Source organism: Calonectris borealis, chromosome 3 (genome assembly GCF_964195595.1).
Source record: "Calonectris borealis chromosome 3, bCalBor7.hap1.2, whole genome shotgun sequence".
Classification (NCBI taxonomy): Eukaryota; Metazoa; Chordata; class Aves; order Procellariiformes; family Procellariidae; genus Calonectris; species Calonectris borealis.
The window spans coordinates 104,336,498-104,363,801 of NC_134314.1; the positions used below are offsets into that span (position 1 = coordinate 104,336,498).

A 27,304-nucleotide genomic window follows, 5' to 3' on the forward strand; every position below is an offset into this window, starting at 1 on the left:
CTGAATCTGATCGTCGAGACTTGTAATCCCGAAAGCAAGCTATTTATGTCAATGCTACATATACATGCGTGAGTTACATATTCTGGTCTAACACAACAAAAGTAAAATCCACATCTGCCATAAAGTTAGAGCTACTGTTAAATCAAATACGAAGTTAAGAGACTACATGAAAGTCATAACAATATAAAATCATACAGTGACATCCCAGCTCTATAAAGGTCAAGAATGTCACCAGCTTTAGTGGAGCCATGATTTCAGCCACAAAACTATAGTTTTGTGCCCACAAAACTATAGATAAGTCATAGAAAGGATTATTTAGGTAAGCATCATCAAAAATACGATGTCAATGCAGTTACTGTAGTATCAAATATTACAACCAAGACTTTCAAAAGAAACAGTGATGTGGGATTTTAGTTGCAATTTTAGTTGCCAATACTTTAGAAAAATTGTTTTAAGACAGCAGTCAGCACCCACTTTTCGAGAAAGATGCCCATTTACAGGTGTTTCACCCTGATTGTCAGAAACAGGTCACATTTAAAAATCTTAATAGGAATATTCTACAATATTATGGTACAGCATTGCATTTACTAACACTGTAGCAGAATAAAAGTTTAGGATTTATTATATATTGTAGATTGACATGCAGTAAGAGTTTAAAAGACATATATAATTAGCTCGCTGACATTAACTAGTGTATCCATCAGGAAAAACCTCATGGAGAAAGTTGTCACCTTTCACAGGCAAACGCACTGAAAAGCAATCCCCTGCCGTGGCTCTGACACCTTTTTCAATGGAAGTGCCAAGATAAACTGAAGAAGATTGAGGCAGAAACCTATGGTCTGTACCACCTTCATCTTTATCCCTGGACTGACAGTGACAAGGGCCACCCACCTAAGGTGTTCCTTGACATCTCCTTTCGTCATGGCCACACAAGGCACAAACCGGGACACCTCCTTCACGAACTGGCGTGGCTAATTCCACTGTCAAGGAAGAGGAGGAGCATACCCTGGAGGAAGCTCTGCCAGAAGGCTCTAATAGCTCTACCAGCCACAGACTCATGGCTCAGCCGTGCTGCAAAACTGTGGTCAGGCTCTCTGCCCAGCCAACGGAGAGGAGAAATTGGCCCACATTCTGTCAAGGATTTCAGGCTCCTCCATCTGAAATTATGTTAAATGCTGTTATTATGTCACTATGCTAGCTGAGACTGCTCTTTGTTCACTTGGATTGCAAAAGTAGATCTATAATTTGAGGGAAATCAACATTTTAAAAATTATTCAGCTATAGATTCACTGAGGAAAGCTGCTCCAGAACAGCCGACAAAAACATGCATTTCATAAGCCTCCTATTAGGTGGTTCAGTTGGGAAAGCATATGGAAATTGAACAAAAGAGAAGTTTGCAATCTGCACCCCCAAATAATAAAAGGCAAGAAATTAAAAATTAAGACTTGCAAAGCTTTAATCACAGAGCCCTTCTGGCATACTAGGAGAGCACAGGGCAGAAGAGACACCACCATAGCCAAGTGGGCTGAGAGCTGAAATCTCTCACCTTCGTTGCTCATTTTGGGTTAAACATTTTTAGCAGAGCCGTTGTGTATTCAATATAATAAAGGCTACTACAGTTTGCCAGCCTGTAGCTAATTCCAAGGGGAATGGGAGTGGACAACAAGTCTGAACAAAGCCATAATTATAAGGATATCATTTCCCACAACTCTATTTAGCCAACACAGAAACATTAGAAGTATATTTGCATCTATTGCATCAAAAAGCACACTTTTTATAAAGTAAATAAGCTGCAACTGGACAACTATGAGACAACATCTGAACTCCAGAATCAACATCTGCACTTTAGCAATCCATACTACATCAGAGGAAAGAAAACCCAAATAATATTAGTAAGCAGGAGATAAGGGTACTGGTTTAAAATTTAATTGCAACACCCAGATTCAGACTGAGCTACAGCTGTGTAAATGTAGAGAAACTCCATTTGCCCATACAATTCTGCACAGACCTCCCGAGATCGGGATTCGTGTTTGTTCTCCTGTCACTTCAAAAAAGAACGTGGGTGTTTGTATAGTGTCACTGAATTCATTGCACTCTTCCATCTCCACTGTTTAGCTGATGTATAACCTCTGTTGCTGTTTAATATATGCAGAAAATAACTCAATTCATTTTACTGATTTCCATTCTCTTCAACAACCAATGTTTCAGACACCACAAGCCACACGGAACCTGGCCTGATCAATATTGGAAGCGAGATCTTTGTGGAGAAATTAAAGGATGTTTTACAAAAGTAAGAATATGGGTTAGTTTTGCAGAGTAATTGCACTGGTGTACTGCATCTTCACCATTTTCCTATTAGTGACTTCCACAAGAACCACAAGGCAAATACTTCATTAATAATTGCTCAATATTATCAGACCCTGTAGCCTTAGTAATCAAGCAGCATCCAACTCTGCTAGGAAATGTACAAGAACAGAACAAAAAATGCTTATTGCCCCAGGGATTTACAATCTAAATATGTATTTCATACACATACCTAGGTCTATATGTTTATACAAAAAAGTGACAGGATTGAGATAATAAGGATTAATACTGTTTGAATGCTGTACTGTGATCAGTCTGGATTTTTGTTATTTTTCCCTGGTTTTATTTTCCTTCTCTGTATGTCAGGGTCAGGAAGGGTTTGGAATATACACATTACCTCTAGTGCATCAGAAAACACTTTTTAAAAACTTTTTTTTTTTTTTTAAATCAGTCAGTATGTTTTTCTGGAAATTTCAAGTCAGTATGAATAAATACATTACAGTTTCAATACCAATAAATACTTACCTTGAGTGTATCTGAAAATACACAAAGTACTACAAAACATGTACTAGCTACCCAAGAGGTATAATTCCTTTAAAATCGTTTCTAATGATGCAATTACTGGCATGACTAACTTTTTTATAACTCATTAGGTACCTTTTTGGCGTCAAGCCTATCTATTGGATAACTGCATAGCTATGTAGTTTAACTTCTTCTCTGGAGGAAAAGAGAACTGCTTTACCGTTTCATATCTCCAAAATAAGAAGTCTTTAAGACTCAAAGGAGAAACAGATTGGCCCACAAGTGGTTTAGCTCAAGACCTTCAGCTGTTTTCCAACTTCAAAAAAAAAAATTGCAATTAGACTACAACATGATCTTCTAAAATTAGGAACACAATAAAAGTCTCACTGAATCACAACAACAGTCCGACTCAGCTCATTTGGGTTTATCTTAGTATGGTAATACACTTCTGAGCAGAGACGCTGCAATGCACACTTATGCAATAATCTGCCCACAGGGGAAGCAGTTTCTCCAGAATAGAGGCCTTTTATCATTTACTAAAATTATTTTAAGCATTAGCTTTGATATTGATGTGTCTATTGTTCGTCTCACACCGTAAAATCTGCCATGATCTTGGCTTTGATACTATTTAGCAACAGGATTCCACAGATACCTATATGCTACATTTTAAAGAGAAACCCATTTTGTATTTTAAACACAGGGTCTTTCATATTTTCTCAGCCTTTGAGTTAGATGAGCCAACGACTCAGCTATTCAATGGGCAAAGGAACTAATTGATAATGACCAAAAGGTTATTTTTATGTATTTATTACATATTTGAGACAATCATAGTAATACTTAACTCTTACTGGTTGCTTTTCTGAGAAAAACATGCTTTAAATAGTATTAATGATCATTAGCGTAATTTTATAAACAGAACATCTGAGGCACATGGCTGGTGAAGTTACTTGTGCAAGGAACTTGGGCAGGAAAGCAAGGCAGATTTGGGAGATCTAGGTTTTGTTCCCAAGTCTCAAATCAGAGTACTTACTGGATGCTGCTTATTTCATGTGGGTCACTCAATATACTGCAACAAAACTGACCGCAAACTTGGACTGGGTTTTATATGGCAAGAAAGGAAGGCAGGCACGCAGACAAGACTGGTCTTTTCAGATACAACCTTCAGTATATTGGCAAAGATGGTGTTATGATTTCTGGGCTTGAGCATGCTGAAACACATTTTAGATGCAAGGATTCAATCAGCACATCTTAATCTACAGGCACTTTAAAAAAAGAGGTACATACATTGATGATGTCATTGTCAGTAACGCAGAGCTAAGGCCTTGCCTTTGCCGTTGTAAAAAACTTAGATGGTGTTGATAAACAGAACATCTCCAGCTCGCTCCTCTGGAATTTCATCAACTTCTCTCCCAGCGAAAGTCTGATGTTTCGCGGTACTAGACAATAGCCATTTATCTGGGATTTGTGGTAGAATATAAAAAGCAATGGCTGTGCTTCCACTACTAAAGGGTAATATTTTTGGAAGGGTATTATTGAGAATAAGTCTACCACACCCTGTCACAGACCTTCAGAAAGATCAGCAGACTTGCCAGAAAAAAAAAGGGAAGGAGACAAAAGAGCCTTTATCACATATGCAGGAGGAAATTCCTCCAGAAGCTCAAACTGTCAATGCCAATAGTAAAAACACAGTCATAACAGTTTCTAGGGTAGGAACTCCTTGATCATAACAACCTTATAAAATGGGTCAAGGTTAGCTTCAGGTAACTGAGAAATGAGGTTGTTCAAAAGCAGCATCCAACTGTCTAAATCCTGGTTTCCTCTAGCAGCTGGATGGAAAACATGACTGAAGCTAAAAATAAAATAAATGAAATACATGGAAAGATTTGTGTCATTCCTTTTCCTCTTCCTAATGAGACAGAACAATGCTGGGTTAGCATCATTTTCACACGTAGGACTGAAAAAGGAGGACAACTGAAACACAGTTCATATCACCTATTTCCACATCGCTCATTCTCTCTTTAAAAGCAACAGTTTATAGCTGAAGGGGAGAAAAGGGTATTCGGCTAAAACAGGCTAATTTCACAATGACAATCCCTTTCCGTTTGTTTTGATATGCAACTTGTGAGCATAAGGACAAACGGTACACAGCCTCGATGGCTGGCTTGCTCTCTGGGCTGCAATGAGGCACACAGTGAAAGGTAAGCGAGCACATCTGACCAGCGAAGTTCCTACCAACGTCTTCCAAAGGTTAAGGTCTAGCTACACAGTCAACTCCTGGTTAAGGACACTAGAACAGGAAAACCTTTGCACACCTAAAAACAGCCTAATCAGAATTTTGCACTGCTTAGTTGTTGTTTACCACCTCTATTTCATCAGTTTACTACTGAAAGGTTGTTTGTTTGCATGCATTCCCAGTCTATTAAAATTTCAGATCTCCACCAAGTCTTTACACAGCTGGCAGAAGGTTCCAAATGTAAATGCAAAGTATAAGCATTTTAGGAGCAATAAGCTTTTTCTCTGGCGTGAATCAGTCAAATTTTTGCAGCAAAACTGCACATTCGAAAAAGAAAAGAATACATGTATTGCAAACGGACATGGGACTGTTTAGGAAGGTAACACGTGCTTTATAACCTCTCACATATAAGCAGCTGCTTCCAGTACAGCCTGGTATCAAAGTGTGGTGGCCCTTTGGTGCCCGTGTTAAACGGATGGCTAGTGAAACCCTTAGCAGTTAGACAGGAGACGACAGCATCACACTCAGCATTCTCGTTGGCAGCAAAAGACCAAGCGTGGATTCTAAAGAAGTGCTCTGCGAGTGTTTTTCTTTCCCTGCCATTTCTGACAGGCCACAAGCACGGACATGCACCCAGGCCTTGTTGCGGCCCGCAGACATGACACAAGGCTTCCAAAACACGCACTCCTTCCGCCAGCAGCTGCAGCTTTACAGTATCCACCAACTTCTCTATATTTAAAAAGGAACCCCCCAACCGCAACAGGTCCATCCTCTGTACTTGTACTTTTTGTTAAGAGTGTATTATACTTTTTGGATACTCCAAGTTCAAATAAACCCACAAACACAAAGTTAAACCTTAAATAAAAAGGCCAGTAATGGCATGCTTTAGCAAGAAAGGAAGGCATGCCACAACCTGATCCTGATTTTCTGCCCTTGAACTCTTGAATTAATTATAACAAATTACAGGGAGCCCCACTGCAATTCATAAGCACAATAAACTCCCTTACAACCACATATAATTTTATCAGAGTTAATCCAAATACCTAAGGAATTATACAGCACAAAACTCCAGCATGCCTTTTAGAGTAAAAAAATGGGGGAAGCCATATTCTCTTGTCTTCCGAGCCCTCTCTCTCAGCAAAGGCTACATGTGGTATCTGCGAGCTGGAGTCCAGCAAAGCCAGGCCCTGGTGACACCACCATAGCATTTATCCTTATAAAGGCTGGAGTGAGATTGCAAGAGTAAAGCAAAACAATCAGAATCACATAATGCGAAGAAATCTGTATTTTACCGTTTTCAGCTGAAAAACAACATTCAATGCAAGCATAAATATTGCACGGAAACACTAGAATAAAACATTTAGGAGTGAAGAGTTCGTTAGCCAAACGTCTTTGAAAAAAGCCATGTATCCATCTGGTTTGGATTTTAAGCACATGCTGGAAGTGTTATTGTTCAACATGGCAGTCCTATTGACTTCAGACTACTCGCATAGTTAAGCTTAAATACACGCTCAACTACACGCTCATGTCTCCCGAAGTGAGCAAAACACTTGCATTTGGCTACAGAGATCCAAAGGAGGATTACAATACAGGAGACTATTTTTTCTTATTAGCTTCACTTTTTTTTTTGATCATAAAAAAAGAAAAAAAGTAGAACTGAGTCAGGTAGGTGAATTGCAACAATGCCACATACTGCTTTTCATACGTAGATCTTAAATGCTATAGAGGAAGATCAGTATTCTCATTCTCCCACCCTATCGCCAAAAGAAAAAAAAAATCACAGTGAGAAAACAGGGACCTGAGGAAGGATGCAACTTCCCATAATGGTAGTAACACTGGAACTAAACCCAAATCACCTCTTCATCAGTAGGATCCACAGGTCAAATGGATATCAAAGCCTGTGAGAAAAATCCCTCTTGCTAAACTTCCTTCAGCTTTTTTGCACAGTCTGCAAGGAAAAAAATATCAGTACTCAACAGGGTTTTTTTCTGAGTGCAAACCCACAAGGTCTCACACAACTGCTGCCTCCACCTTCACCTTCCTACTAACGCGATCTCCCCCATTCCCATACAGGGTCCTAGGGCTCTTTCTCCTCACCCGGGGCTGTGCGTGCCAGAGGCAGCTATTGCTTTGGTGCGGGACTCTGAGTTGCCAGGGCTTTTGCGTGCAAAGCCACCATCCGGCTCAACAGCAAAATCAGAGGGACAACACTGCAGAGTACCACTCTGTATCATCACCCCTCCTTTGCTGCATGACACAAAACATGGGCTCCAACTATGAATAGGAGCTCCAAAGACGTATAGGCTCCACCTATTTGTAGGTGCTCAATAATATGACATGGCACGCAGCCTACATGTCATTTCCCACTTAATTAGTCACATCCTCAAAACATCAGGTCCCACACACAGAGAGCAACTCATGTCCCCAAATCCTTAGATGGCATAAAAGTAATGGCAGCTGTGAAGAGCCATCCTCACAAAGATGCAAAAATGAAAAGATGAGCCATGGCTATGTATGCCGAAGACTACTAAACCTCATGGGAAGAGGAACACAAAAAGCCCTGTTGGCTTTCCTGATTTGGAACCAGGAAAGATTTCAGCAAAAATGAGATTAGACCCCAAAAAGTTAATAATAGCTTAGATTTACTTCCTTTACTCATATGTGTTGACTCAGTTCAAAATATGTTGTTCCCTGCCCTGAAAAGAAAATGCAGCTAACCTTCAAGCTGTCTCCACTGTGGGAAAAGGTGGTTTAAGTTACATATGGAAGCAATATGAGTCAACAGTTTGAAAATTCTCCTGGTAGTCAGCCAGGTTAATGGCCAAGCAGGTTAGAGTATCATGCTAAAAAAATGTGGTGAGTTAACTAGAATATATGTATACTCTAGCTCATACTCTGCAACACTGAAAATAAACAGGTAACTCTTTTTAAAAATTGGGCTAAGTACAGGCATAACTCTAAACTATTCTTTGGGCACAAAACAAACATGAAGAGTTCTGATTGCCCCATGCTCCTCCCTCCATTATGCCAGTTGGAGTAATAAAACATATTGTATACACCCCATAAACCCTGTCTCATTTTTCAATATATATTTTAAATATTCTCCTCCAGTAGGGCTCTAAACTCTGGAATGACATAAGTCCACCAGTCTTTTCTGGTTAAATGTACTGCTGTGCCCTGATGGAAAAGTTGAACAGAGTGAACACATATACCAGTGAACAACTGGTATGCATATGTAAGCACCCAGAAGCACATCACAAAATGTTTGTGGGTGCAGAGCAGTGTGAAGTGTATTCAGGTGTTACTTTATTCAAAGAGCAAGTGAACACGTTCAAACTTACAGAATGTGTGGTTAACCTGAACTTTAAAAAAAAGAAAAAAAAAAATTCTCCGGTAGCCTGCAGTGAAACCTTGTTAATGAATTTATGGAACTCATTAAAAAACCCTATCAGTAAAACCTTTAGGTAGTATCCCAACCTCACGTAATCAATGACCGAGAAAGCTCTATTGATTTAGTGGAATTTTACCTTGTAGGGAGCTAAAATCCAGTCCATTCACTAGCGCCTTTTACAGTAATCTGCCCTGGTAATAAGAAAACACTGCTTGAAATGTAACACAATGACGTTGCCACCTATCTGTAGGCCATCAGTACAATAGCTCATATTCCTGTGAAAAGATTGCTGAAGCACCTACATTAGCGCTCACTGCCAGCAGAAAACAGGAAAACTCAGGTTATTTCCACCTCCCAAAGAGCTTGGTGACCCTAGTGTTTTCACAGGAATTGTTGAAAACAGTCACCCCACGCATCAGTAAATCATGCAATAAAACCATGGCCCAGGAAGTTCCAACGTCCCCGTGAACGCAACCCTGCAAAAGTGAACACAGCTCTGATAACAACGGGATGTTGCCAGAGAAGTATGTGAATCAGGGCCCTGTTGGGTGGGTAAAGTAGATCCATTTCATGAAATGAATAATTATTCTTTGTAAAAGCTTCAAAAACAGCTGAAGATATCAAGTGCAAAAGCAGCTGCCAAAGATAAAACAGTGAACCAGTAAACATTTGACTGCACAGGAATCTGCCATCTTCCGACACTGAGATTTCTGCCAAATTCTTGTTGAGATTTTCAGCTGCATAAGGGCCTCCACACAAATGCTCTTTTAAACACATTCAGAGACTTCAGGATTGTACTGACATCCAATTGCAGCTCCTTTAGCTTTATAACCTGCCAGCAAGGCAAAAAATACTAAAGGTATTCAGCTCCCTGAGAAAGGCTATGTTTAGAACTAGTTTTTGTGGTTTGCATCTCAGCTATAAGAGAAGGGAAAAAGTTTGCTCCCGCCTGCAGTACAACCATCAAAATTCAACAAATTTAACTGAAAACTGGCAATGCGACTGTAACCAAGATTTCCACTGCTTACTGAATTCTCAAAATTTAGAAAGCAGTTAGAAACCCCAATCAAAAAGCACAAGTCTGTTTGCTCACAAGTTGCTGCTACTGGCTTGACCCTTTTTCTGAAGCTGCAGGCAAATTTCAGACATCTATCTGGGACTTCTAAATAGAAGACCAGTGAGCCGCAGTTCCCTTTTCAAAACATGCAGTAGAAAAGAGAGAATGAATCACCTTCAGAAAGTGATGCACCACAGAGGAATCCTGAATCACACTGTGGAAATGCCCATTTCTTCTCACTGATTACACAGGAAGCCTAGAGCAACCTTCATTCTTGAGGCTTCATCAGGAGAAATGACACGACTGAGGTAGGATCAGTTTGTGTCATGAAGACTTTAAGTAGCACATCCCATAGCAGTCTGCACTTCCCTAAGGAGAAACTGCTAGTCACTGCTACTGCATCACATGGGAAGATAAAACGGGAATACTAGCCCCAATCTAGGTAACATTCGTCTGTCAAAAACAGTGCCTTAAACTACACCGGGAGACAAGTCAGAAGCAGCATACCAATGTATGAGGTACACCATAATATTCACTGTGTACACAGTGCTCCTTAATGAATGGGCAACCTCATTCTGCAATGATATACATTGCTGCTACACCTTAAGGGGAAAAAAAGGCAGTCAAGCACTTCGCAATAGTCTAAATGACAAAGGCAGTGAACGGCACAGCTCACAGATTAGAAGAGGAATGATCCTCTTCATCTTCATTTGAGGAGATGCATAAAGGCTGGTGGGCACTTCTGTGACTCAAGCAGCTAGGGATGACAAGTGTTTTCCGTTTTTCCACTTTTCTTATCCTTTCTCCTTTTAAACAAAAAAATTGAAGACATCATCTTTTTTCCTAGGGAAAGCAAAATCACTCCATGACAGTAACGATCTCTATAGCTTTTACACTAAAATTTCACAGAAGAGGAAGAGAACAGTCATTATGTATTCAGTAATTTTCAGAATAACTCTCAAACTCCTCACTGTTAGCCACAAGTGAGAAATTAGAAATAGATATTTGCTGAAATAACTCACTCCTTTGTTCTGCCTAAAAATTTGACAAATCGATGCATAAACATGCACAATGCCTTCTCCCAAAAAAGCTTTGCTTAATAAGACCCTAATGGAACAGGTCAGAACCAAGCTCTGAAAAGTTGGGCAGGGCCTTGGTAGGGCAATCGTAAGTGAAGTGGATGATAAGCTGTTCCTCTTTCATAAGTAACCAAGCATCATTTGGCCTTTACTTTGAAATTCATTTTATGCAAATGTACTTTCTAGTTTATGGGCAACAAGAGTTCATTTTCTTTTTCTTTTTCTCCTCCTCAATTAAACAAGCAAAGAGAACAGTTCTAGTACCAGCATGTCCCTTGTTTGATACTAGAACTCCACAGGCTTGTTTATTTTCATAAAAGTATATTAAAATATGGGCTATTTTTAGGCTAGCAAATTACTTCTTGCATCTTTTCCATGCTGCTACAAACCAAGTCCTCTGCTCTGTGCAACCTACCAGTTAGAGGGATGCCTGTGTATACAACATTTATACTGATGTAATGTGACGCACCCACAAAACTGAATCGCATCCACTATCACAATTACCAAGTGCTTCCAAGACCCTAAATATTCTTACCTGTGGCCCATACCAGTGGGAGACACGACTAACACTACCTAGCAGCTCAGAACCAAGACCTTTGATGCAGCTTGAGACCACTGGAAAAGACACTGAAAAGACAATGTAACAGATGCCCTGAAACATTGCCAGTTTTCCAGCACATAGTGGCATTCCCATTTGAAACCAGTATTGTCCTTACAATTTTTTTAAATGTTGTAACTGCTGCATAGCAAAGCCAAGGAACTACATTCCTCCTGCCTCTGCTGCTGTTTCATTTTTTAAGGTACAGGAAAACCTCATCAACTACTGTAATCTCTTCTCAGTGCTCTTCCTGATGCCAGTAGTAAATGAAACAAAGAGAAAAGAGATTTTTAAAAAGGTATCTTAGCTTTAAAGAAGTTTACTCTTGGCATATGTGCACCAAGAAAAAAAGAGCTACTTCACCCCCAAATTTAGTTCAAATTATCTTTTCTCTTCATGCAATGCAGAAAGTCATGAAGTGTAAATGAAAGGAGCAATTCTGCCTTACAGGAAAGGAAAAAATCCCTCTACTTGCTTTTAGTTGTGTCTGTCTGGTTTAAGAAGATGACAATATACTAACAATCTTCAGGGAACAAAATCCATCACAGCTGATCCTATTGAGAGTCATTCCAACAGCCACCACAGCAGAAGCCTCTTCGCTAAGCTTACAGAAGCCTCCCAACCGAAGCTCAGTCTTCGCTTCAGAGATAAGGCAACAAAGGTGGCAGGGAACTCCCTGTCCATCATGGTGATGGCAGCGTGCTCCTGTCCGTCAAGAAACATTAGACTTGAATTTCAAGTCTACAGAATATTATATCTGTTTAGAAATGAAACTATAATAAAACCAAGTCCGTTTTTTGTTTGTCATTTTGTATCTCTACATCCTATCTTAAGCCTGACAGTCCTTGAGAGTAAATACCTAGCTGAAGGTTCCTTGTAGAGTCTTCAACTGTGAGTAGATCTAGCTGGGCCAGGTTGTTAAATACAACTTCTTCTGACAAATCCTCCAGCTGTGTAAGCAGAAGCTTACTATCCTCTTGCCATAAGACAGTCTGCAGTTCAAAGAAAGCAGGATGCAACTTTCCACTTCATTCCAAAAAGCAAGTTGTAGTTTTCATGAGGTTGTTCTACTGCCAATGACAGCAAGATTTAATTGGCAGTATTTAATTTAATCACTTTTCAGCACTATTTGAGATAACCTGCTACAAACACAAAACAAGAACAGGGGGACATGTTCAGATCATACAAGCAGATTTTCAACCAGTTTTCCATAAACACACACACACACGAAATGGGTACTGTTAACAATCAGCTAAGAATATGCAACCATATGTGTGTGTGGCACTGGGAAATTTAACAGGGGAAAGCCAAGGGCCAAGAAGGACAGATTTAAATAGAAGAGAACTGATGCTCCAGGTTATCCCAGTGATCCACATAACACAAGTGTTTATCGCCAACAGCGGTGAGAACAGCTTCCTCACAGGCTGAGAAACAAAAAGCGGTAGGTGTGACTCATCCAAACACGCAGCTTCGTACACAAAGCAGGCTCTTCACTGATAAAAACAGAAGGCCAGATTTCTAGCCACAGCACCATTTCAACTGTCAGATATCACAGAATAAACATATAGGCCACTCCAAACATTTTCATTTCCTTGCAGGAAGGCAGAAGACTCGCTCTCCTGCATCAAAAGTTGGTTAGATCTCCAAAGCAAGTTTCAAAATGCTTCATTTATTTCCTTCTCTTTAAGGATCGTGAAATGTCCTAAGTATCAGGTTCAAACAGACTCATGGACCTTCGGCTCTTCTTTCTGGAATTAAGGTTCAATCCTGACTGTCCTATGCAATTCAAAACACATTTTTAACATGGTGGTTTGCAGCCATGTCCTAATCATAAACAGTCGCTTCCTCCGGTGACCAGGAATAGGACACGAGCAAATGGAATGAAGCTGCGTTAGGGGAAGTTCAGATTGGACATTAGAAAAAGGTTCTTCACTGAGAGGGTGGTCGGTCACTGGAACAGGCTCCCCAGGGAAGTGGTCATGGCACCAAGCCTGTCAGAGTTCAAGGCGTGTCCGGATGACGCTATTAGTCATATGATTTAGTTTTAGGTAGTCCTGGGCAGAGCAGGGAATTGGACTGAATGATCCTCATGAGTCCCTTCCAACTTGAGATATCCTATGATTCTATGATTTCTCCTCTGTCCTGCTGCACATAACTACATTTTCTATTATCTGGCTCCCTCTGCACTTCTGAAATGGATGCACAATTAATGTACTGTCATCCCTGAAGTTTCACAGGCCATGAATCAATCCCCCTCAAAGCCATGCTATTATTGAAGAATGATACTTCTTTATTTGGTAAAGCTAGGTGCTTTTTTTCTTTCTGGTTTTTGAAAGCTATAGAGTACTTGGAGTTATACCTCTCATGCTTTTATTTCCTTGCTGTGTTACCAATCTAGTTTGAGTTTTGTTTTGAACATCTAAAAAAATCCCGGACTGAAATTCATATCATCACCTTATTTCAAGAGCTGCAAAGTTTACGGAAAATCCTAACATACTCAATAAAAATCACAAGCATGGACAATGAAATTGCTACATCTTTCTAGCCCGGTGCAGAATTTTTCAAAAAAATCTGAATCATTTCTGGTTCCCAACTATGGTAAAAGCCATCCACATTCCTCACCCCCCAGCAGGAGTCAGCAAGAACTGCTCAGCGTCCAATGCAAGCTCAGGCCACCCAACCAATGTACAGGTTCACCAAGTGTCTCCAACAGCACACGTGCCCAGGTGGACAGGAAAGGAAGGTACAAAGTGCCTTTTCCCAAGTGCAAATGTCTCCACCAGCATGACTGGCATGGAAGGATTCAGGCTGGTCTACCTAAGACCAGAGAGGAATCTCCGGCACTGTGTGTAAATGATGTATCTTTATCGTATGAGAAGAGTAGAAACTCAAAATGTAACCTTTGCTGCCATTTAAAAGGGCCCAATAAAAAGCCTAGAGTGCTCCAAAAGTATCTGTTCTACTAAAATTGAACATACAAATAGTTCCCATCAGGAGAGCGATATGTGAGAACATGTGACTAAGCCCCAGAACATAACATAAGTATTATTTCCTCATGATCAGATGTAAATGTGATACCGCCTAATGCCAAGACATTCCTGTTACAACAGTTCTAACCATCACAGCCACTGCCTTCAAAACACACTAAAGCAAGAATGCAGGCTGAAGCATCCAACACTGTATTTATAGTTATGCAACACTATTTTTTAGAATTGCTACATATGTACTGCCCAACCACACACATGAAAACACATTCACTTTCTGGTCTAAAAGCACAGTATAATGTAATAGATTAGATCTAAGCGTCAACAGTTTCTTAAAATATCTGGCACAAAGAGCTCAGCTTTCAATAACCAACACACAGAGAACAAGCTCCCCATTCACTGAAGAAAGTCAGCTGGGAGAAGGGTTTGCCCTCCTCAGCAAATTATTTTATAAACAGGGAATTAATGTTGAATCTTAGGTCTGCCTTGAAAGAGTTCTTATTTTTAAGTCAAAGTTTAAACATCCACTAAAATACACATCCAAAAAGAACCAACTCAAGAATATTACTGAAAAGAAAAACAACACATATGCTGCAATAATATGAACACAAGAAGACCCAAGCAAATACTGCACATTATTTGTTGTTGCTGTCCTCTAAAAACAACATTAAAGCTAATTAAGTATCAGCTTGTTTACAACAAGGCAGGCTACAAGCCTAATGTGTTTTTTTTAAGCTGCAGTAGCCACTAATATTAAAAAGTCTAATAATTAAAACAAAACAATAAAACCATCAAAGGAGCACCAAAATGCAAATACCCCAGACTGTCTAAGCCTGGGTGGCCACCCAGGGCTCTTAAGACTCATGCAGCTTGCAAGCAGTTCCAGAGCTGCTCCCCTGCCTGGGCTACGGGAGCTCCTAGGCAGTAGCTGGGGTGGCTGAGAGCTTTGCTGTTTAGTCCCAAATTCCTGCAGCTGGGGAAGGGGGGGGGGGGGAAGTCGACATTACCAAGTTACTTCAGGACCCATCCACAGTCTTGTCCAACAGAAGAGTGCAGAGATCCCTGGGGACTCAGGACTCCCTGGGGGTTCACGACTACCTCCACCTAGCAGTGAATCCCAGAGCTTGCCTTTCTCCCAGCCTTGGGAGATACGGTGCAGTTCCAGCCATGAGACCATCAGGACCGGGACCTGTAGGGTCAGGCCGGCTGGCAACTGCAGTCTAAACCAAAACAGAATTCTGCTCCAGCACCAATTTCTCCGCTTCCCATCGATTTATCAAATTTCAGCTCCAGAGTTCCTGCTGCTTCCTCTGGGAGACCCCACCACAACGTCTCATGAATATTCTCATGAATAAGACATTTACGTTGGTACTTGTCCTAACTCTTCTTTCACTGTGTTTCACAACACAACAACTACCTACAGCACTGTATATTAGTTCTTCAGTTAAAAAGGAAAAAATTAGTACCACCACATACAGGTCCGTTGGCACCCCTGCCATTTCACAGTTGTTCCCCACCATTCCCCTGAAAAAATTATCCAGTAATTTGACTCTCCAAATCATTTAGCTGAGAACAAAAGGTTTGACAGCATTCATGGGATGAAATTATCTTCCATTTCTACGGTCTCCCGTTCTGACAGAACATCCTGTCCTTTTCTGTTCATTTGATACGACTTCCATGTACAGCAGTGATTGTCTTAATTCATGTGAATCATTTAAAATTACGGTCCATTGACCTGTAGCTCGCTATAAAACAGAAATATGATATATATAAAATATATATAATTATAAAGTTGGAAATATTCTGTTAGAAGAAAGGAGCTACACTGGTTTATGTTACGCAAGGATCCAGCCCAATATAAGAAACAAAGAGAACCGACAGAGACGTTTTAACTGGAAATAGTTAAAAACATAGGACTGTTCTGATCATTAACACTATATTTGTGTTGAAGAGAAGAGTCTTGCTTCTTAGTGAAAAGGTGCCTCATTTTTCTAGTTGGGCAAGCCATATAGCTCTTTCTAGTGCCAAGAGCGGGCTATGCGTCATGGCCTTTCCTGCATGCTGTGAGCAGAGCTGCTCCCTAAGCACCGCACGGCTGACCGGCACACGCACGCTAGTTATAACATTTCCCAGAAAAGAGGGCAATGAGAAACTGGTTGTGTTCATTTCTCTGGAAGCTACATAGCCTGCTCCCAGATACCATCTTTCCAGGAGAGCAGGCATGCTCTTAAACCATGTGCTGGGAATTACATTGTAAACATGAAATGACGAAGGTTCTTGGGAAGAGACAAATTTGGACAAGGCAGTAAGGCTTCCGCTGAAAACCAAACTTTTTTTCCCCGCTCAGTTACACCAGTAATTCTGAATGCTTAAATCCTGACTTAAATCTCCAGGTGTGAGAGACCAAGCTCTGGCCTTTTTTTTTTTTTTTTTTTTTTTTTAAATACTCCACCTTCCCACTTGCCATATATCACTCAGTTCTCGCTCATTTGCCAACCCATCCAACTTAACCACACATCTCTCTTCTCCTTCCATCCTGCATGATGTTTCTCTGTAGTTTCATAGAAAAAAAACATTTCAAGTGTTGCTGAATTTTTAAGAACCATTGGCATTAAAAAAATCCTGTGGGTCTACCAGAGGTGTATTAACAAGCATGGCCACACAACCTGTCACAGTCCATCACTTCAGGCAAGCACAGTCAAGGCTGTCCTGAACAAATCAGATGGTACACGTCGTGCTGTTTTTTTCTGACACACTGTGATATACAAAATAATCATTTTGGACAATGAAGTCACCACAGTGCTCAAATCAACTACCATGAGCTCGAAGGCACACACAGAGACTTCACAGCCAGCCACAAGCTGCAGGCGTGACCAAGCATGCAAAGCAAGGCAGCCTCATGTACCTTACAACCTTAACAGCCAAGAGTTCCACATCACGGAGCTTGCCACAAAACCAGGCTGGCACAGGAGGATATGTGATATCCGGCCTTAACACGGCAATTAAAAGCATCATGTTAAGACAGCAGTGTCTGGTACAAAACTCCAGCTGATTGTTCTTGTATTAAAAGCTAGCAACACAGGAGGATGTGAAACTTTAGCTTGTTCAAAAAAAAGTAAAGCAAAGCAGACTAAAAGCAAAGATAAGTTCAAGTAGGCGAGACATTTAAGAAGGACTTTTTTGAGGGGAAGGAAAAAAAGTCCAGAGTTTATTAAAAGAAAAAAAAGTAGATGTGCCAGAACATTTTTCCCTGTAAACATGAAGCAGTCAAACACTAATTTTTTCCCCCCTCTACTTTATCCTCACGTGATTTAAAAATTCATACAGTCCTAAGAGTCTGTAGCTCTGTATGGTTTAGAAGAACATCTGTTTAAAAATTCTTCACCTAACACTTGAAGAAAAATAAAGAAAGAGAAAGGCGGGGAATTGTGAAGAAGAAATATTTCCTTAAAAGACAAACAGAAAAAAAAACAGCTACAAGAAATGGTGAAGAAAAGGGTAAGGCGGCAAAACTTCAGAGGAAATAAGTGTTCACTTAGTTAAAGGAGGATAGGTTTGAGGCTGATTTTTCACAGGCCCTCCAGAAGAGAGGCCTGGCAGCCACAGGCTCTTATTTTCCACCTGCAAACACACTCATTCCCACACTTCGCAGGTGCAGCTATCCCATTCCAAACACTCCGTGTTTTCTTTCGCAGGAAAGCTGTACAGCACGTTCTTCAGGGAAAATGCAGAGCTGATAGCTGAACTTGGGGCAAAAGCCCAATGCAGCACATTGCAGACGCTGGAATATGTCCCTCCCTACACAGTCATGCGTACCAGACCTACCGTGCACAGCACCATGGGCACCCAGACTAGGAATTGCTCTCACTTCACAGGATTATGCCCCAATCTGCAACAGCACAAACACCGTCGGATATTACTGGCTGCAGAGCACATAATAAGATACTGAAAGCTTCTTCCAAAAAAGAAAAAAAGAAAACCAGACCAAAGCACACCTTAAATCCTTCACAGGAGGCACAGCAGTATCATATGTGAACATAGAGATACTGTGGGGAGCAAAATGTAACTTCAGTTTTCCCTTAGAACTGTGGGGTGGAAAAAAAAAAAGGCCATGGATTGTCTGATACTTGTGCAGAAAGCAGCATCGCACCCACATTTTCAGAAAGCCACAAGAGTGTGTGGGTTCTCTGTTTTTGGAACAAGAGCACAGTGAAAGCAAGCCTGTTTACTTTAGACACTGTACAAAGACTTATTTTTTTAAAATAAATGGATGAAAGGATGCCTCCCCTCTAAGGAGTTAGCAGAAAATAAAAGGCAGATTTATATTTCTAATCTATGCAAATATCTACTCTACAGGGCATCACAAAGACTGCTTTATATCAGACAGTATGCAGATCCCAGGTGCTTTAAATATGCCAAAAGCATGCGCAGCATCTCCACCTGCAACGGCTGCTCACTCTGAGAACAGCTGGATGACTAAAAAGAGGTTGTCTAAGTAGCCTTCCATGAAAAATGCCTTTTGCTGATGTGCCAACCCCCATACTCCCACCCAAATGGCTCCTGCTGTAGCTGCCATCAAGCCTGGAGAGGGTTTTTTTGTTTGTTTGTTTGGTCTTTTTAAATTTGGTTTATCACAAATTCTTCTAGAAATTTTCAAATTACAGCAATTACCACATGGTGAAACTCCTACTGACACCTTAAGAAACTATCATGGGGCTTTAATTCATAATTCCCCCTGGAAGATGTCTGTGGGATGGGTGCAGGTAGAATGCCAGGACTAGAGGTGGGGGAGATGCTGAAGTCACTGAGATCTTGGAGGAGACAGGATTAAGATCAGGGGATATGTACAGAGGGGAGCCTCAACCCAAGACAAAAGAAACAGAGTAGAAAGAGTAGGGAAATAAGAGGACTAGACGGTAGGAAATAGCTCTCCTAGGAGAAGGCCCAATGCCAAGAGTACAATGCTATTACATTGAAAGGAAGGCATAGCAATAACATTTATTTCATTGCCATTCCCAGAAAGAAGAGACAGGTACTCTACAACTGCTTTCTGTATGTTTCCCTAGAACATTCGCAGGAGGATTCCGTCACAGGTCAAGAAACACGGCTGTCCTGAGAAGCCTCACCATTCGCACTCAAACTCACTAACCGAGCAAGACTGACGATGTCCTGCTGGCACTTCTTACCCTGTCCCCATGCTCCACTTAACTTTGTCTGAGGAGGAAAAAACCCCACACCACTAATGTTTGCATCTTTAAGCAAGTGTCAATTTTGTAAAAAAGAAGTGAAGAATTGCAAGCCACAGAGTCATATCTGACCTACTAAAACGATTAATGTATCCCCTGGAGTACGTTTTGCCTCATCTTTTCTCGCAGGCCTCAGAGGTTGACTTCAAAGAGCTGTTAGCTGAATAAACTGCTCTGGCAGCCTTGTCTTTTCATTTTCTTTCCCAAGGATCCCACAGGCCCCTCTTTCTCACGTTATCAGAAATACCTCCCACAAATTAACTACAGGCATCTCACATTAAGTCATGGCTGTGCTTGTGTTTATATGACAGGTGCCTGCAGCTCTACAGGTCCTCAATAACCAGTTACATGGCCAACACAGGTAGCCCATTCACCCACTCAGTCACTCAATACCCATCCATCTTTGAAATGACGAGGTCGTTTGGGCACAAACTGAAATACAAGAAATTCCTTCTAAACATAAAACCCCCTTCTTTATTGCAAGGGTGATTGAACACTGGAACAGGTTTCCCAGAAGCGTGGAGTCTCTCCATCCATGGAGATATTTAAAACCCAGTGGGACACAGTCCTAGAGCAATCTCCTCTAGATTGACCCTGCTCTGAGCAGATGATCTCCAGAGGTACCTTCCAACCTCAACCATCCTGCAACTCCGTGGTTAGCACTGCCACTTGCGTTTAGCTTCAGCAAGTCAACTGACACTCCCACACCGCACCTCTGAAGGACAGCACTGACTTCTTACTAGGTTACTCTTCCACTCCTCTCCCAGCATGTCACATACGGACAGACTTCCATAGAGTCTGTTCACCGCTGGGGGACATACCACTTGGAGCTGTGTTACTCACCCTTATTTCTGCATCCATGTTTGGCTTGTGCAATACAGGAAGTTACCAGCAAAACCATGAAGAACTCCTGACCACTACCAACACCTGTAGGCAGCTAAAATCCAGGAGCCTGCAGGCATAATTAGCATTTTAGACATCCAACAGTAATGATAAAGTGTAAAGAAGTTATGATTTTATAAATAAATTATTATGGCTTCACCTAAATATGAACTGTCTTATTTGTACAAGGATTCCTCCTGTTGGTCCCAATCGCCAAACAACAGTAGAACACAAAACGGTCCACAGATTGTTTTGAAGAGTCATATGGGTCTTTCAAATAAAAATTATTAAGGAACACTGCCTCAGAGCCACTGACCAACTCCACAAGTAATGCTCCTCTCAACCAAAAAAAAACCTAAAAGCCTTGGATCATTTTCCCTCTTTGCGATGACAGCACATGAGGTGCGGGGGGCTGCAGTTGCAGGAGGAGGAGGAGGAGTTGCAGGGAGGAATATTCAATTCAGGACAAATCTCTCAAAACCAGCTATCAAGCCAAAGTCTATAATCCTACAGATCAGAGGCGGAATAAACCATCTCAATACAGCAATTCCTTGGTTTTTGAATACTTGTGGATTATGTAAGTGTTTGCTGAATTATTCTCAGAAAACTTTTCATCATCTTCAAGGAATATTAATCAACCCTGGAAATTCTAGAGTCTACAATTAACTAAAAGCCTGGACTGAGAGATGGGTTTCACCTCAAGCTCCAAACATGGTCAGGCAAGCTCAGGGCTGGAGATGTTTCCACCAAGAGAAGGTTACAAATGTAACAGGTTCGCTGCTAGCAGTGCTGTCACTAGCTTTGCAGCTTCAGCCTTTGGTGATGGTTTTGTTTTGGGGTTGAGTTTGTTTGTTTGTGGTGGTTCTGCAGCTTCCCAGAATGAGATGAAGTGTCTGATCACGAGTTTTGCATTTAAGACAGATTTGTCATTTGTACATAAATGTAAGTCAGACACATAGGCACTAAGTGGGCAAGTCTAGTGCCTACCTCACCATCACAGGTAATCGTATCATGATCAAGCCTAATCCTAAAAGCAGCCAGTCTCAATTTCAAAACAAATGTTTAATCAGTTTACCAAGAGCAAACAAAGCTAAAAAACCCTACAACCCCCCACCCCTGCATCTGTCCATCTAATCAAGTTAGACTAAGCCTTTCTCTGCCATTTGTTTCAGAAGAGTCCTCTGTGTCCCCATCACTCATTGCTTCAAACATGCGATTTACAGTATCTACCTAGAATTGCACAGTTGAAGGTTTGCTGCCATCACATCATCTACAGTGAAGCAATTCCACTTCAGGAAACAAAAAAACCAACATCACCAACAAAATCTTAACATGCTATTCTGTATCTGAGATCCATTAGTAAGCTGCTGGTTTTGCTGCAGACATTTAAAGAAACGCAAAAGGCACTTATAAGACTCTGCAGCTTATGTTATCAATCACTTCAGAAAGAAAAACAATTCAGCAGCCACTCCAATTGAGAGTGCTGTGAACTTCAATTGTCACTGAAATGTTTTGTTATTACCAACCTGGGCAGAATGAGCAAACACACCTCTGCAGGTGAGCTATGAATGAGCAATCAGCACTGCAGGCTGCAGCTTGAAGAGATAATAGCATCCAAGTAGCTACAATGCTTCCTTGCACACAGCTAGGCCAGGATTGGAATGACAAAAGTGAGCAACAGAACATTTCAGACATTCCGACTGCGTGTTAAATAATTCTGAAGGAAAAGGTATGAGGCTTCCCTCTCCCAACGTGTACAAAGCCTGAACACACAGATACAGACAAGCATTGATGTTCAGTCTATTCCCAGAGAAATTTAAGTTTTGCCATGCTTTCAGCCACTGTTTGGCAAGAATTCTGCATATAGGGGACTGCTTGACAGCTGTCATTTTAAGAATTAAATCTTTCACAACCTACCAAAGTCAATTGTCCAGTTCAGTGTGAAAAAAAATCTCTTAAAATACACGATCTGTAATACAAGAAATGCTTCACACCTTCTTGCACACCTTCTAGAATTAAAGTCACTCTTTCTCTGCTGTTTATACATCTTTTTTAGACATGATGACCATGTGGTGAGTGTCAGGTTTGCAGCAACAGAACACTTTTTTCAGTGTGGAGGCCTCTGCCACGCTGTAGCCCTCACCCACTTATTCCAGGCTTTACCTCTAGTTGTGCTGATGCAACTTTGCTTTAGACCAGATAAATGAAATAATTTTGGTTAAAAAGAAAACAAGCGCACCCCTTTTTGGGTGAGGTGGGCTTTTTTTTCCTCTCTCTCTTCCCCCCCCCCCCCCTTCAAATACAGCACAGATGTGCAAAAACCACACAGTGATGTGGTTTACAAGAATAGCCCCTTAAAACAGTTGCATTGCTACAACTGCAGAACAGGGCTCTGAATAAAAGAGTAATTCCCACTGAAGTTGTTTGCAAAGGTGCACTCTGATCATAATTAAAGGGCTAATACCCTCTAACAATTTTAATCCTTTTGTGAAGCGTAAGGGGAAAAAATCAGGAGTGGGATGGGCAAAATCCAGAAAAGATGCCAAAGTTCACTTTCAGCAAAGCACAGGTAAACATAAGGATAATAAACTAAAACTGTATATAGAGGTCCTTTGCCTATAGCTTCCTTTTAATCAGTAGAAGGTTACAGAAAAAAGAGTATGGTCACCATGGTCCCTTTTAAAATTTATGTCAGGTTTTTAAACATATATCTATTATCCCTTTTTGTTTCTGCAGTTGGTCATGTATAATCATTCACCAATACTGCCTCTTCTCCCCCCCCCCCCCTTTTTTTTTTCTTTTTTTCCCCTCAAGTGGTGATTTCTCTCACTTTTTCTCATTTGGGCAATCATCAGGAAAGGAAGGAACCAGATGATACCTGAGCAAATATTGAATGCCAAAAACAGAGCAACTGTCTGTTCCCTTCCAGCTATATCACAATAGTGTGAACAGAGGGAAACCACATACCTTGTTACCTCCTGCTGCAGTCGGGAAACACTGGGCACATAGAACATTACCCCAAAGAAAAGCAAAGGCTCATTGGCAAATTTGTCCAGCTGCTTCTTCAGAGGCTTTTCCAGTTCAACCCAGCGGGCTTGCTGGCTCTTGCTGAGAAACCAAAGGCCGAAGTAGTGCGTCTAGATAAAGAAACAAAATAGAGTCAGTTTACCTTTTCCAGCCAGATCACACACACAATCAATGACACAAATGCAAATAAGAACAGATGGCATCGTGTAAATTTTTCCATATGCAAAATCAGAGTAATTTCTTTTTTACTGTCCTTTTTTATTTTTCGGACAATCTTGAAGACAGTGACAAATTAATATTGCAATATAATATGCTTCATGGAGTACTATCTGTCCCCTACCATCTCTCCCAAATGCGTATTAAAAAGCTCTATCTGACATTATGGCACAGGTGACATAAATGATTTACAGAAAGCGTCTGAGTCTTTGTTTTCTTTTACACCTGTGCCTTGTGAACAGACAGCAAACACGAAGTCTCAATCAAAGCACACAGGCTTCATGAGACTTTGGATCAGGCCCATTGCAGGAAAGGACAAGGACTCTTCCAACTATAAAAAATAATGCAAACCCACAGGCATATGTCAAAATATATCTACCAATACCAGAACCATTTACCCAATACAGAACATGTTTATACTTTTTTTTTTTTAAATGCACTCACAAAGTTTTATGATGGACAAGTATTACACTTAAAATGTGCATCACACACACAAGTTGTTTGCTCTTGGCTCTTACAAAAATACCAGGTTGAAAACCTCAGCTATTTCCTATCCTGTGTAAATCTCAACGGCTGTGGTACCTCCTGTATAAGCCACATGGGACTGTTGCTGGTGGAGAGGAATTAACGAGGAACGATGTTCAGAACTAGAGCTTCAAATACTACAAATTGGTAATAAGCAGCTGACGGAATAGCCAATCCATCATGAAGGATTCTACCAAAAAGCCCTTAAACCACTGTATTAAACACACACTGATCTACTACTGCAGGCAAATGCATACTACCGCTACAGATCTGAAAAAAAGGAGAAAAACGTTCGTGTTTAGCAAAGGAACTAATGCATCAGTTGCTTGGAAATCTAACTGTAGCCCTAACTGTGAAGTTTGTATAACATCTTTTTCTTCAGTATTTCAGCTGACAGCATCTGGAGATTTCCACCAATGCCTTCAATATAAAATACCACTCCGTACTAACACTGGAATGAATGAAACAGAAACTGAGAGAGGCACTTTTGTGGACACTAAACAGGTTTATGATCTGAAAGTGGGATCATTACTATTTCTGCATATTTCTATCATTTTATTTCAATAAACTTTCTTGGTGTTTAATCCAACTGACTCCCTATTCAATGAAAACTTTCCAGTAGTTTCCATTAGAATAGATTAACCCTAAAGCAAATAAAATACTTATTTTGTTGTTATAGCTTAACTTACCTCGACAACAATCCTTCTACAGGCAGTCAAAATCCTTTATACATAGCACCACATTTTAAATAAAGATACTTGAGATAAAGAATAGAGAAACCCCTATTTGCTGTTTTATAAAGCTTTCATTTGAAATTACTTTTAATACATTCAAAAAGTTTAGCCTATAAATCAACCATCAAGATTTCACCAACTGGATTTCCCAGATGTTCATGCTTTTAAATAAAAAGTCTTCAAAAGTAGCAGACAAATTGCAACCATTACACTTTGTAAAAGCCACCATCAACAGCCTGTTTCACTTTGGTAAGGATACTTCTCTAAAAACCATTGCATGTACCATGACTTAGCATAGAACACAAGGGCAACTAATGCAATATTGAAAAATTAAAATGCTTAGAAATGACAACAAGCCAGCAGGGGCAACACTGCTCCAACTATTTTATAGCTGAGGGCATGCAAAAGAGAATCATATGCAAAAACTCTGAATGGAAAGTGCAGGTGTATTTACTTTAGGGTCTCATTACGTACATATTTTCAACTTTGGAGAACGTCCAGACTAGCATTTAACTAAGGTGATAACTAATTCAACTTGATTCCTCAATTAAGCCTGACAAACCTGCACTATAGCTTGAACACTGCTCAGTCCTTTCTCTTTAAGCTCAGTTTGGTACAGTGAAGCAAGCTAGTTCTTTTTTTGAAGAGAATCAATGCAGTATTTCCTTCTAGAATTTAAAGGTATCTTCAATAAATCAATCATTCCAGGGCACAAATAAATCAAGAAGTCAGCATCTCCCATAGGATAAACCTAAAACAAAACTAACCAATTCACTGATACATGTCTACTCTCCCTCTGTAGTAATCACTGGATAAAAAGTTCTTTCTGATGAGCTCACCATGATCGTAATTAGATTAAAATGAAGGTGGGAGGTACAGTGGAGACAGCAAAGGAAAGGAATTCATGTGAAGGCAGAAAAAAGCACAGTGATTTTACCACCTCATAAGGGAAATCCTTTAATGCACAAACTCTTGAAAAATCACTGCAGGGCAGCTCATCCTCAGCAAGAAACAGTGCAGAGCTATGAAAACAGACCTTCCATATTACTTTAAAAAGTAAACATTCACATCACCTAGGACCCAAATTTGCAGTGTCAAGTACTCGTAAAACATCTAGCAACTAAGATGATTTGGAGTCTGAAGTCTAAAAGAGTTATTCAAGGGATTAAGGGTATTGCAATTAAACAGCTCAAATGAGCACAGTCCCTCCCCTTTGAGGGGGGGCAGGGGGACAACAAAAATTTAGATTTGCTACAGTAGAAAGGCTTCCAAGTCCCAAATCCAGAATCTTGAATCACTTCCAAGGAATAAGAAGTGAAGGGAATGCAGTGTTTAAGCTTCTAGACTACAGCAGATACAGTGGACCAACCACGGCAGCATGCATTTCACACAAAGAAAAGACGACCGTTTTCCTGGAAAGCAGCCTGGAGAGGATCGAGCAACTGCAGATGAAGCACAAGGACTGCAGAGCAGTCACAAATGCATGCACTTTGGAGAGACAACCAACACAGTTATCTGAAAATTAGCTCCCTGTCGCCAGGAACTTTACTTCTTGAAAACATTAGCATTTTTTAACAACCCAACAGTGGGGAAGGACTTCCGTAGTCACTACTGTGAATGCCTGAAGAGACTCTCTCCCCTAGGAACATTAGTAATTCCCAAACAGAGGAGGAACGTAGGACTGGAAATGGCTGGACCGTCAAGTTCAGCATGCTATGACCAGGCATATGACTATCCAGAAGGCCTTACAGAATCTGAGTCATGTGCTGCCATACACGCCAGCCCATAAAATATTTTCAGAATACAGACACCCCACAAATTAGATGAGGGGATATAAAAATGGGATCTTTTTCTCTATACGCAGCTGATTGAAAACTAGGTTGATTCCAAAAGCTGGTCTGTTTGTCCATCTGTGCAAAGTGAACCACTGGCTTCACTCCAGTTTTCATGGAATAAATACCTACACCTACACCTGGCAGGCTCTGAAGTAACACAGGCTGCTCTAGCAGGTACATCAGCAGTCAAAGCGGCAAAGAAAGTGAATGATGCTTTCACTTCTAAAAAGAAAAAAATCCTTCTTCCAGCCGCAGCTGACAGACTGGTGATACACACTGAAGGAAAGTTTTTCATAACACTAAATGTATGCACACACATCCCTTCTGCAGACAAAGAGCTTCAGCTGCTAGTGCTTTTGGTCTGCCTAATCTGCAAATACACGAAGAGCTCTGTTAGAAAAGAGTTTACATTAATTTTCTCTCAAGGTTTTAAAATTTGTCTTCAATTTGACTTCATATGCAGTACAAGGAAACTCTGCTAAAGCAGCGGACAAGAACCAGAGCACCTGCACGCCCCAACCACACTACGTGAAAAGGTGATCCTCGAAATATGGCGAGTCAGAAAAGAAAACTGGATACACAAAACCTGTGCTGAGAAGTCTTATAAAAGACGACATTATAGCTGCCAGTTCAGGAGGCAACATACTTGTCTTGGACTTGGCTATAGTCCC

At 40.7% G+C, this 27,304-nt stretch overlaps 1 protein-coding gene across 1 annotated transcript in view; it reads right to left on the bottom strand.

Moving 5' to 3' along the window:
- Positions 1–27,304, bottom strand: part of PTPN14 (protein tyrosine phosphatase non-receptor type 14) — a 72,505-nt gene that overhangs the window by 41,174 nt on the left and 4,027 nt on the right. Inside the window, exon 2 of the mRNA XM_075147078.1 lies at positions 23,264–23,433. Coding sequence (XP_075003179.1) covers positions 23,264–23,433 — 170 coding nt within the window. The remainder of the gene's footprint in view (positions 1–23,263; positions 23,434–27,304) is intronic.